The 12,845-nt window shown below is 41.4% G+C and overlaps 1 protein-coding gene across 1 annotated transcript; it reads right to left on the reverse strand.

Moving 5' to 3' along the window:
* Positions 1-4,606: 4,606 nt before the first annotated feature.
* On the reverse strand, positions 4,607-12,250 carry LOC143103124 (cytochrome P450 2K1-like). Its single transcript, XM_076266915.1, has 9 exons — positions 12,047-12,250; positions 11,720-11,882; positions 10,864-11,013; positions 9,870-10,030; positions 8,971-9,150; positions 7,145-7,286; positions 6,524-6,708; positions 5,987-6,128; positions 4,607-4,821 (listed from the first exon to the last, which is right to left on the reverse strand). Exons 1-9 carry the CDS (start codon positions 12,248-12,250, stop codon positions 4,634-4,636), a joined length of 1,515 nt encoding a protein of 504 aa, XP_076123030.1. The 3' UTR covers positions 4,607-4,633.
* Positions 12,251-12,845: the final 595 nt, after the last annotated feature.

The raw sequence follows: 12,845 nt of genomic DNA on the forward strand, positions 1-12,845 counted from the left end.
TTATGTACAAGTAGAGCTTCACAGATGACAGTCTACAAAAGTGAAGTTTTAGTCTCTCAAAATAGACTGATAGACTGAATAGCCTATCAGTCCTCCAGAATAATTAGATGAAAGCAGTTTTGTTGAGTACCGGTAGCCTAACTGCTGGTTTAACAGTCATGTTTAATAGATCAACAATTAACTTCACAAAAGGTTATAAACACAGAGAGCATAAGAATGTTTACAATATTTTCCTAAGGCTACAAATAATTTGCAAATGGCAATGCATGTGTCTCTCCATGTTTACTGAGTAGCCTATGTTCTTGTATTCTGAATATGCTGTATTCCTGGTCGCTTGAGCTCGAGTACTGATAATAGAGAGGTAAAGATTCAGAGGCAGGCTTGGGAAGCAATAAGACACCAATAAAAGTTGTAAAACAACAACAGTGTTCTCAAAAGCTTCAACATGTCTTATATTATAGGAATCACCCCGTATCAGAATGATTGGCCTTGGCATATGCATTAAAATCATGCTTGATATTTAAGTGTAGATGGAAAAGAACTTTCGACGAAGAGAACATTTGGGCATAATTTGTAAAACAATCATTGTATAATAGGCCTAGCTATTATCAATGAAAGTAACACATTTGAAGTAAATCTTGCTTAGCTAAAGTGTTCCCATCTGAAGCACCAGTGGCAAATGTAGGTTAGCCTACCCCACACACAACGTATAATACCCCATAGACCAAATCAAATACAAAGATAGGCTATAGCAGAGGTCGTCAAGTAACTTTGGCCTATTTTTCACTGCCAATAGACCGCGGGTCGCAGGCCAGCGTAGGCTATAGGCTACTAATATTTAAACCCAGCTTGCATCGGGTGTAATGTCCGCGAGGAATCTGGTCAGCAACAACTGATTAGGTGGCTGTTTCTTCTGCTAAATCTCTTGGCTAAAATAAAAAATGTCTTCAAAATAATTACGAGTGAATATGATGACTTCTTGAAGAGGTTAAAAGCCAAAACACGAAGTTATCAGACCAAAGATATAGAAACTTTCCTATTCTCACGTAGGCAGCCGACACATTTGGCCTTCAAATACACATTTCTAGATCGTTTTACAGCCTGAGTGATAGATAAGACGTAATGTGTTATTCGTGAAATTAGAAAATACATATTTTAGTAATTTTTCGACCCTCTCTGCATTCAAATCGCTATCTGAAATGAATTTCCGCGACACTGGACTATTTTCCCAAATTGTCTTTCTTGATTAACTCTTTTTAACTCCCCTTTCAATATTGGCAATTATATTCTAATTACTTAGGCTATTTGGATAAAGTCTATTGCTTTTATTCTTAAATAGCCAACTTGGTTGACTAACCCTCTGACACTGACAATGTTATACAATGTTTATTATTTGCCTACAATAAATAGGCTATTAGCGTGCAGAGGAGCGAACTACAGAGTTAACTGGGAGTAAATAAATGTCTTGGTCAGAAAATCTAAAGAGGTAAGTTTTACCGCGAACGTAAAGCCTATTAAGAGGAATGGAAAGAAAATTTGACGTTCATCTTACCCGGTTTCACAAATGCAAAGCCCGTGTACCTGATATGCTGTGTTGGATATGCAATGGTGTCGCTGTCTCTCTCTCGCTCACTGTTGTGTATTGCACTTTCACAACATACATCCATTAAACACCGGAGTAAAGTTAACCATAGTCTTTACTGGATTTTTGTAATGGAGACGTTACATTACATTTCTTACTCTGCCGAAGGTCTACTGCTCTAGTTCAGTGTATCAATGCGCCGCTACTACCTCCAAGGTCATGCACATAACATAAAAGTAGTCCCATGAACTTTAACTAAAAGTAGTTCCCATAACCAGTATTTATGTGAACATACATAACACTCACACACACAGCAAGATTGAAATGGTGGGACATGCAGAATTGCTCCTGCTGGTCATATGTTGAAAAGCTGCATGTACAATGTCTCCTTTAAAGAAAAAAAAAAAAGAATACAGTCCGGCTGGTTGAATATAGAATTTAAAATCCAGGGGCGGACAGAGTACACAGCTTCATTACTTGAGTAAAAGTACAGATACCCTTTGCTAAATTTTACCCAAGTACAAGTAAAAGTACAACAGTCAGATGTCTACTTAAGTAAAAGTACTGAAGTACTTGTTTTTAAAAGTACTTGAGTATCAAGAGTACATTTTCTAAATATTGAATTACTACTGCCACAGTGCTTACATTTATGTACAGAAACGTCCTATGGAGTTATGAAAAATGTTAATGTTAATACCTTGGAGAATGTAAAAGGAATTGAAAGTAAAATCAAGTCATTTTCATCTTTTTACCATGTTGTCAGGGATGGGCAGTATTTCTAATACATGTATTTAAAATATGAATTTCAAATACAAAATACTATCATTAACTTGTTCAGAATATTGAAATAGTCTGGCGAGGTGGGGCCACGGGTTGGCACATTCCCGGGATGGACCTGCTGCGTCTTCATCCATTGTTTCGTCCATGGTTTTGTCTCTTATCTAAATCTGACCATGGAGTTGACTTTGGCGAAAAGCTGAAGGTGATTGCTGATTGGCTGTCCCAATCAGTGGTGCCTGCACAATCCAATCACGTTTGAGAGGGAAACAACAAATTGAGGGGTTCCGAGATTTTTCTTTTTTCCTTTTTTTTCAGAAGAAGTAACGGGTACTCACGGTTATGGATAGAAATGTAGTGGAGTAAAGAGTACAATATTAGCCTCTCAAATGTACTTGAGTAAAGTCATGAGTACTCCCCAAAAATGATACTCGAGTAAAGTACAGATCCCTCAAAATTGTACTCAAGTACTGTACTCAAGTAAATGTACTCCGTTACTGTCCGGCTCTGTTAAAATCATACGGCCATGCTTATGGCAGTTCTAGTTATGATGGTGCTTCTAATGTTAATTCCATTCAAGGGTCCTTTGACCCAGATTTATATGACACATTATAACAAATAGGCCTGTATGTTCCAAGGGGCATATTCTCCCCAAAAGTACAAAACATCAAAGGTTATTTATCTTAGTTTAAAATTAGAAATATGTTGAAGAATTGGCAGTGTTGCTTAAAACACACACACACACACACACGGGAGAGAATGTGAAAATGCATAGCTCTGGGAAAAGAAAAAAACAAACAATTATCTGTTAAAGTTCAACCAATAATTTTTATTTCTTAATCCTAGTGATTTTGCATTACAGATTAAAAATCAGGTTAATACAATAGTTAGGAGCGGTTTTAAGATGTTTGGATAAGACTCTCAGTATAAACAAATTACACAAAAACTGTGAGGACAGCACCCCTATTGGCCAACTCAAACACAAATGCAACATACATACAACAGTGTTAATTAAACACTATGGGCCCTATTGGGACAGTCTAAAGTGCATGGTCACTAGTCAAAAGCTTATTTAAATTTAGTAGGATGTCCAGTCCACATTGGGAGTGTTTTCGTTATCAAACGTTGGGCGGATGGCACAAGGCGTTCCTAGGTTTCTTAAACAGTCATGGGTGTGTTTTGGGCGTAACATCATTTAAAACAATGAGAATGACATCTGTCATTCCCTTTAACAGCGCGCAGCGCAACTTCAAAGAATGCATCAGTATTTTAATAGTCAGCGGTGCATTTGAAGGAATCTGCTTGCGAGACCGTATGGAACAGTTAGGTCCGTTTCACACTGGGCGCGTGGCATGAGCGTGTCAACTGCGTGGCGTGTCCGTTTTTATTTCGGCTTCCGTGTTAACAGGTTAGACCTTGCACACCGCCTGCAGAAAACACGTGCATGTGCAAATTGAAATTGAAAACAGTGAAGAAAAGGTGAGAAAAAGACACGTTTTAATTGGCAGAGAGGCCACTGCAGCGCCGCGTCAGACAAGCTTCTGGTAAGCAGATTTATTTATTTAAGTCTACATGTCAATCTTTTTACTGCTTGATATGCTGTTTTTATCCTTAGCTTCTGATGTGAAGCACTTTGGACGCCTACTGGTTGTTGTAAAGTGCTATACAAATACATTTTGATTGATTGATTGATTGATTGATTGATTGATAAGGTGATGGGTTTTCACATGATTTCAAGTTTAGGATATATCTTAAGTTAATGCTTAAAGATTAGGAAATGTGTACTCCCTCAACTCCTTAGGTACAGTAGATCATTCCAGAAGTGTGCGGCTCTGACAGAGGAGAAAGGAACAGAAGAGAACCTGAGACATTCTGCATGGTGGAGAGAGGGAGGGCAGTGGCCAGAGAGGGAGGGCAGTGGCCAGAGAGGAAGGGCAGTGGCCAGAGAGGGAGGGGGGGTCCACTCTGTTAAACATGTTTTACAGACAGTAGGATAAAAAAGGGGGGGGGGGGGGTCCACTCTGTTAAACATGTTTTACAGACAGTAGGATAAAAAAGGGAGGGGGGGGGGGTCCACTCTGTTAAACATGTTTTACAGACAGTAGGATAAAAAAGGGGGGGGGGGTTAGAAGAGCAAAACTGGTGGGGGGGGTTAGAAGAGCAAAACTGGGGGTATCAAGTTAAGAAAGAAAGCAACATGAAAGAAGAATAACTAACTTAATTCAAACACATTTTCACACACTCGCTTTTTACACGTGGCTGTGATTGAAGAACTCAGCAGCGAGTCACTGCACACAGCTTGTGGGGAGATGGGTTGAGGGTGATTCCTAAAACCGCTGTGAGGGCCAGCTCGTCCTCGGAGACGCCGGGAGGAGGAGTGAAACGGAAGCGTTGAAGAAGAGACGTGAAGAAGAGGAAGAGTTCCATCCTGGCCAGACTCTCGCCCAAACACGCCCTGCGACCTGAGAGAAAAGAGAGAGAAAAAACGAGCACATTTTCATTTTGGACATGTACACAGCTGAAGGGACAGGCTATGCATGCCGTACCTTGCATGCATACACATTCCATTATTCAATAAAGCCAAAATCTGTAAATACTCTAAAATAAATACTTTAATTCTGCAAATTATTGTGAATCTCAGCAAAACTATCCACAGGATCTCTATCCAGAGGGTATGAAGCTAATACTCTCTGAGTGTGCCTACACAAGCTTAAATCTATGTCGTGCAGAGACTGCCAGTCAGACATGACAGTTTTTTAAGTTGGAATAGTATGATTAAGGTGATGTTGTAGGAAGACATTTAGTGTACCTGTACTGTTTTGACAACTGATAACTGATTATTTCAAGTGTACAAGAGCCAACCATGCCAGCTTGAATTTCCCCTGGGGATCAATAAAGTATCTATCTATCTATCTATCTAGGTTAATCTGAGATCTGAAATTCCAATTGTTGCCATAACATTGTAGTTACCCATCTTGTACAGTTATGTCAAAATATAACATTGTATGTGAATGTTTGTGGGGAAGGACTCCTTTAATGTCTCGCTGTGTTAAAGCACACATACAGTAAGTAGTCAGAAAACAATGTGCTAGTTATTACCAGTGATGCACACATCAGAGAGCTTGCTCCCAACTTCTCTGGTGCTCCAGTGAAATGTGTTTCTTGGTGTTTTAATCCCCCAACGCTGTCTTCAAGGCAGTGCTGCCTGGAAGGCGCTACGGTTAGGCATGGGCTAAGGTTAGGATTAGGTGCCTTTAAATCGATGGTGGCAGCGCTGCCTGGAAGATGACGTTGGGGGCTTAAAACACCATCGAGCGTGAAATGTGTACCTAATCAAACGGCCGATGAGTGCAATTTGCTATGGCATGCTGTGAGAGCTTGTCTCTTGATTTGCCTCCCGGAACATACAGTATCCACTATGATTAGTAGGAACAACAGGTGTACTTCACTATGATTAGTAGGAACATATTCACTATGATTAGTAGGAACAACAGGTGTACTTCACATGGCCACATGCAATCATAATTAAATATAACATAAAAATGATTAAAAAGAAGAAGAGAGAAAAAGAGAATAAAAAGAATATTGTTGCTTAACTAAATGTGATCAGGCATTGAAAATGTGTACCTGCAGAAAATGGAAGGAAAGCGTCTCTCCTAACAAACTGGCCCTGGTCGTCCAGGAAGTGTTCTGGGTGAAATGTGTCAGGTTTTTCCCATTCAGATTCATCCCTCAACACGGAGGTGAGCAGAGGAATCACAGTGGTGCCCTGATGAAAGGACAGGAGAAGAGAAAACATAGGGATTACTACTCACCAACAGGGAGATATAGAATTACTAATATTTAGGAAGTTAGAACTGTAGATGATCGAAGCAGATGACAAATGTAGATATCTTATTTAACTGTACCCTCTGACTAAGAATTCTGGACACACAATTTTGAACCATTACATGTTGCTTTGTATTCATACAAATGCAATCAAATGATCATTCCTTGAAGTCGTACATAAGCATTATTTTGGGTGGTCATTTCAAGTTTGGACGAGCTAATAAGGGAGAATTTCTTAATATATATGTACTTTATAATTTATAAGTAAAAAATAAATTAATCTATAAGTACTTTATTACACCACAAACAACAACATCAAAGATCCCAGAGCTGCACCTTCTTGATGAAGAATCCCTGGAAATGAACATCACAGCTGGTGGTGTGAGGGAGACTTAAAGGCACGATGTTGGCGAATCTCTGGATCTCGTGGATCACGGCGTCCGTGTAGCGCAGGCTCTTCCTGTCTTCCACCATTGGCTGCCGGCCGCCGATTACCCGGTCAAGCTCCTCCTGGACTCGGGCTGCATTTGTACCAGAGAGACGTAAACGTGTAGTAACTAAAACTTGTACCAGGGAGAAAGACGTAAACGTGTAGTAACTAAAACTTGTACCAGGGAGAAAGACGTAAACGTGTAGTAACTAAAACTTGTACCAGGGAGAAAGACGTAAACGTGTAGTAACTAAAACTTGTCAATCCTGCAAAAAACATAAATTAAATCTAATACTACTAATGCATTTTTGAAACTAAACGGAATTCATCTGAAAGACTTAATAAATATAAATTTCACTTTATAATAGCTCAGGTGCAGAGTGCCCCTCTTACCCTGTATGTGGGGCTTGATGTGCCCCTCTTACCCTGTATGTGGGGGTACTTGATGTGCCCCTCTTACCCTGTATGTGTGGCTTGATGTGCCCCTCTTACCCTGTATGTGGGGGTACTTGATGTGCCCCTCTTACCCTGTATGTGGGGGTACTTGGCCATGAGCAGCAGCCCCCAGCGCAGAGTGGTCCCTGTGGTGTCCGTGCCAGCTCCGAACAGGTTCGCCGAACAGATGACCAGGTTCTCATCATGGAAGAGGGAGTCGTTTTGGCCTGATTTCTGAAAAAGGTGGAGTGGAGGGCACTCAGAGACATCACATAGTGCTCAGAGACATCACATAGTGGAGGGCACTCAGAGCAGTGTTTCCTCTAGGATTTTTTGAAGCAGTGGGGGCAGGCCTGTCCGAACCATGTCCCCCCCCCGTCCCACAGTGACAACTGACACTTTGCTGCAACACAAACAGTTATATGTATTCACCTCTATTCACACACAATGAGGCATTATTTTTAGTTGTGATTGAGCTGTATATTTGGAGAATCTACAACAGGTCTGCACAATGAATTTTGAAAGGCAACTGCGACTATTGTGCGTCTGCCCCATTTCTGATACCGTGGGGGAAGAAAATTAAACCATGGGGGGCCGCCACTACCAAATCAACATAGAGGAAACACTGCAGAGACATTACATAGTGCTCAGAGACATCACATAGTGCTCAGAGACATCACATAGTGGAGGGCGCTCAGAGACATCACATAGCGCTCAGAGACATCACATAGTGGAGGGCGCTCAGAGACATCACATAGTGCTCAGAGACATCACATAGCGCTCAGAGACATCACATAGCGCTCAGAGACATCACATAGTGGAGTGCACTCAGAGACATCACATAGTGCTCAGAGACATCACATAGTGCTCAGAGACATCACATAGCGCTCAGAGACATCACATAGCGCTCAGAGACATCACATAGCGCTCAGAGACATCACATAGTGGAGTGCACTCAGAGACATTACATAGTGGAGGGCGCTCAGAGACATCACAGAGACATCACATAGTGGAGTGCGCGGAGCCTGATTTCTGAAAGGTTCACTCAGAGACATTACATAGTGGAGTGCACTCAGAGACATCACATAGTGCTCAGATTCATCACATAGCGCTCAGAGACATCACATAGCGCTCAGAGACATCACATAGCGCTCAGAGACATCACATAGTGCTCAGAGACATCACATAGTGGAGGGCACTCAGAGACATCACATAGCGCTCAGACACATCACATAGTGGAGTGCGCGGAGCCTGATTTCTGAAAGGTTCACTCAGAGACATTACATAGTGGAGTGCACTCAGAGACATCACACAGTGGAGGGCACTCAGAGACATCACATAGTGGAGTGCACTCAGAGACATCACATAGTGGAGTGCACTCAGAGACATCACATAGTGGAGTGCACTCAGAGACATCACATAGTGGAGTGCACTCAGAGACATCACACAGTGGAGGGCACTCAGAGACATTACATAGTGGAGTGCACTCAGAGACATCACATAGTGGAGTGCACTCAGAGACATTACATAGTGGAGTGCACTCAGAGACATCACATAGTGGAGTGCACTCAGACATCACATAGTGGATTGCACTCAGAGACATCACATAGCGCTCAGAGACATCCCATAGTGGAGTGCACTCAGAGACATCACATAGTGGAGTGTGCGGAGCCTCTGTGTGTGTGGTGAAGGCCATAAGCAGCACAGTTAAAAAGGACAACTCCGGTCTAAGCACAACCTAGGGACTATTTTTTAGATGATAACAAGGTTGTTCTTAGACCGGAGTTGTCCTGTAAGTGTGCTGCTTACTCTGTTCACATTCACAAGTCACATAATTGTCCTTTAATAGAAAATCACAATCAACCAGACCTAATCAACTCTCTGAAGGATTGACTTGAAAAGATGGATGAGACTTTACCTCAGTATTTTGCTGGCGTATGAGGAAAGAGTCGACAAAGCCGCGGCTGTCCTGTGGGTTTAGAGTGTCCTGCAGGGTTCTGATATAGCCCTGCATCTCCTTAATATTCTCACCAACATTCTTCATGACATGCACGACATCCTTCAGCCACGGTTTTAACCACGGAAATAAGTTATAGAGCTACAAGAAACACACAAAATACCATTAAAAATTAACAATCTTAATAAAGCATACTAAATGATGAGTTCAAGGACAGCTTGCCATCATGATGTTATACAGGGATCTGACACCAGAGCCAAGGTCAAGGAATAAGCGAGTTCAGTTGAATGATCTTTAATGAGAGACAACTTTTCTAATGTTCTTGAGCTGAGATTCTCAACCTTATTGGGGTTAGGCCAAACCAAAACGGCAAACCACACCGACTTATGGTTTCTGATTATTAAGTATGTCACAGTGTGTTAATTCTTACGTATGTATGTAGTAGTATGCAGGGGTGTTAATTCGTATGCCCATATTTTTCTGCTGACTGAGCTTGTGGGTTTGGGTTTTTGGCTGTGGGTTTTTGAACATTCTAACATAAGATTCCGATCTGCAACATTTGAAGGTTCTAAAATTCTATGTTAAATTCAATGAACCCAGAGCCTTGAATGAACCCAGATATTCTTTAGAACGTTCATTTTCCAACATTCCCTTCACACCGGTGTTAACGGTACACCAGGGTTAAGTGAGAAGCTGTGCTATTGACACATTTAAAAATAGCCCTATAGCCTAATAATTCATAAGCCTGTATAACCGCACTGGGTTCCTCGAAACTCCACGGCACATCGGTTGAGAACCACTGTTCTAGAGAGCACGGGAGAAAGCAGCAGAAGACTGCGGTCATCTGTCGTCATAGATACCTGTACAGATGGGGAGCCCACAAGCCGAATGTTCTCATTGGCTCGGTCCACCATAGCTTTAAACTTGGGATCGTCGTACTCAAATCTGCTGCCGTACACGATACCAGAGATGATATTGGAGACAGCATAGTTCACTGGCTGGGCTGTGTCAAATGCTGCACCTTAATAATGCAAACCAGAAAAGTTTAAACCAAAAAGTCCTTGATAAGAGTTTAATGGTTTTTTTTTAAATATATATATTTGTTATTTATTTTCAAACACCTATTTTCACAATAGAAAACTGTAATACCTCTGTATTATCATTATTTGCACTGAGCAATACACAAGAAGATTTGGACATAAAGGAATGTTTATTTAAAGGCGCAGTCAGCGATGCGCAAGGCATCGCGTTTCTTTATATTTATGTTTAGATTTAAATTTAAATTTATTAGCAGATGCTTTTTCCCAAAACAATGTACATTATATTTTGACCAAGGACCAAACAAACACTACAGGGAGGGAGGTAGCTCTCATCTCCCTTCAGTACTCCCAGAGAAACTCCACACAGGGATTCATTTTTCTTTGTTTGTTTTCCAGTTTTCGGAGCCTGACTGACTAGACATTTTTTACAGTGCACGGAAAAGGCAGATGGTGAGAGGGAGGGAGATTGTAGCCTGGGTTTTCCCATGCTGCTTTCATCATTTGATGCACATTCGTAGCGCCCAATAAATGGCTCTGGGCATTCGTAAACCACGTTTCAAATACGAGAAAATGTACATGTAGTTCCCAGACCCCATCTCAATGAGATGAGGTTTGGTGTTAGCCAGGCTAGGGAGATTGCTGAATGTGACAAAAAAAATGTATGAGGTTAAGATCGCCGACATCCCCTTTAAACATTCCCTAACACTTAATTGAAAAATACCTCCTAAAAGGAATGATGTATCTATTCATTGTACAGCAAAGGCAATTTACCACTGCCATACATTGCATGGTGAATATTTAGTTTTAGTCTTACCCTGCAATTTTTCAAATACTTCCATCAGGTGTCGAGCCTCTTCTATAATCTTCTCCTCACTCCTCCTCTTGCCCATCCCAAAGTCACGCAAGTTTGAGAGGGCAAAACGTCTCATCTCTTTCCAGTTCTCCCCATTGGAGAACAAGATACCTGTGCAGCATCATGATCATGGAAAAGCTGCATTATAAGCTACAAATTAAACAGGTTAAAGATTAAACAAGACGGGCCCCAGCAGTGGCGCAACTGGCTGGGGCACCTGCACCGTACGCCGGCGACCCGGGTCCTTTCCCGATCCCACCCCGACTCTCTCCCACTCACTTCCTGTCAATCTCCACTATCCTATCTAATTAAAGGCATAAAAAGCCCAAAAAATATACTTTAAAAAAAAAAAAGATTAAACAGACTAAACTTTCAAATGAAATTTTCATGACTTTATCACAAGAAAGGACTCACTAGTTTTGTGCATATGAAAGATAGAACATATGCCTAGTGAGACATTAACCAACCAGAAAACAATGCTGCAGCGCCAGGCAAAAGCAAAGGTAGACAGAGGCCTTTTAGTGAATGCATAACCACAACCATGACCTTTTCACACCATAAAGTTGTAGAAATGCCACAACCATGACCTTTTCACACCATAAAGTTGTAGAAATGCCACAAACATTGCAGGGATCTCAGTATTTTTTTGTCTTTGTACTACAGTTATATCTTATACATCTTATATCGGTGTTACTACTACAATACAGTGAACTACTCATGGATGATGAAATTCACTCATTTCATTCCAAAGCCTATAAGTCTACTAGAAAGACTGATGCACATAAAACTGTTGAGGTCATAAGCTGTTGTACTTTACCATGGCCTCTGTTGAGATCATAAAATATAGGGGTGATATCTCTGTCTCCAAACTCCTCTGCATGGTTCACAAGTGCTTGCTTAACAGTCTTGTATCCTGCTAAGACAATCACTTTCTTAGGGCCAAGGTGAATGGTAAAGACAGATCCATACTTCTTGGAGAGCTGCAGAGCGACAAGCATCAGTTAAAATTTACTAACATACACTTTAATTTTATATTAGTGGCATGTATGTCAAGTACCACACTGACATGGATATCATTAACCAACTGATGTGAAGACCTTGTGGGCCTATAAGTACTATGCTACACAATTGCAACATTACTAACCTCACAAAGTGATTCATAGGGCTTCTTTGGATTCAGCAGCAGCAGGTTGCCAAATATTGGCAGTGGTTTGGGTCCAGGAGGTTCCTCTCCTTTCCCCGCGTTGCTTCCGCTAGAGAAGTGAAGATAGACAAACAGCAACAAGAACACAGCAACCAGAGCAGAGGATGTGCCAGGGATTTGAAGAAGTCCCTCCAGGATATCCATGCTGGCACTAAAAGGCTATGGTCAGAAAAAGTGTTAGTAAAGAATACTTTCGATATTCAAGACTTTGTAGAACTAAACAAAAACGAGCGCAGAGGCGGCCAACCAAAGCTTCCGATGTTACGAAAACAACTCTATGCGCGTAGACTATCCTCACGGGACACCTGAGCTCCCCTGTTTGCTTCACTACGAGTTGCCAAGTCCGCCTACAAGCCACTTTGGGCTTTTAACAGTGCAAAGCGTGTGTGAGTGTGTGTGAGGAGGTTCTCTTTGGAGAAATGATGGCTCTGGTGAGTGCGCCAGTAGGCCTAACAGCCATACAAGTTGAAAAGCATTTTAGAGATCGAATATTTAAGAGAGAATGAAGTACGATAAGATTCCTAAAGTTAATTAGGATTTGCTTCTGTAGTGCTACATTGGGGATAATCCTAATTTATAGGCTTCCTCAATTCGACTTCAGATTGGACGTTTCTGTAAGGCTCCATGGCGTGAAATAGCTACACAATCCTTTCTTGGTAAAAGAAATGCAGCATCGTTCTCGTCAGTACGGAGGCTACTGGATAAAGACAGAAAGAGGCAGAGGCAGACGCAGACGCAC

The sequence above is a fragment of the Alosa pseudoharengus genome, unplaced genomic scaffold (assembly GCF_046254945.1).
Source record: "Alosa pseudoharengus isolate Yale_2024_CS ecotype anadromous, Long Island Sound unplaced genomic scaffold, YU_APseudo_1.1 YU_APseudo_1.1_scf_4, whole genome shotgun sequence".
Classification (NCBI taxonomy): Eukaryota; Metazoa; Chordata; class Actinopteri; order Clupeiformes; family Clupeidae; genus Alosa; species Alosa pseudoharengus.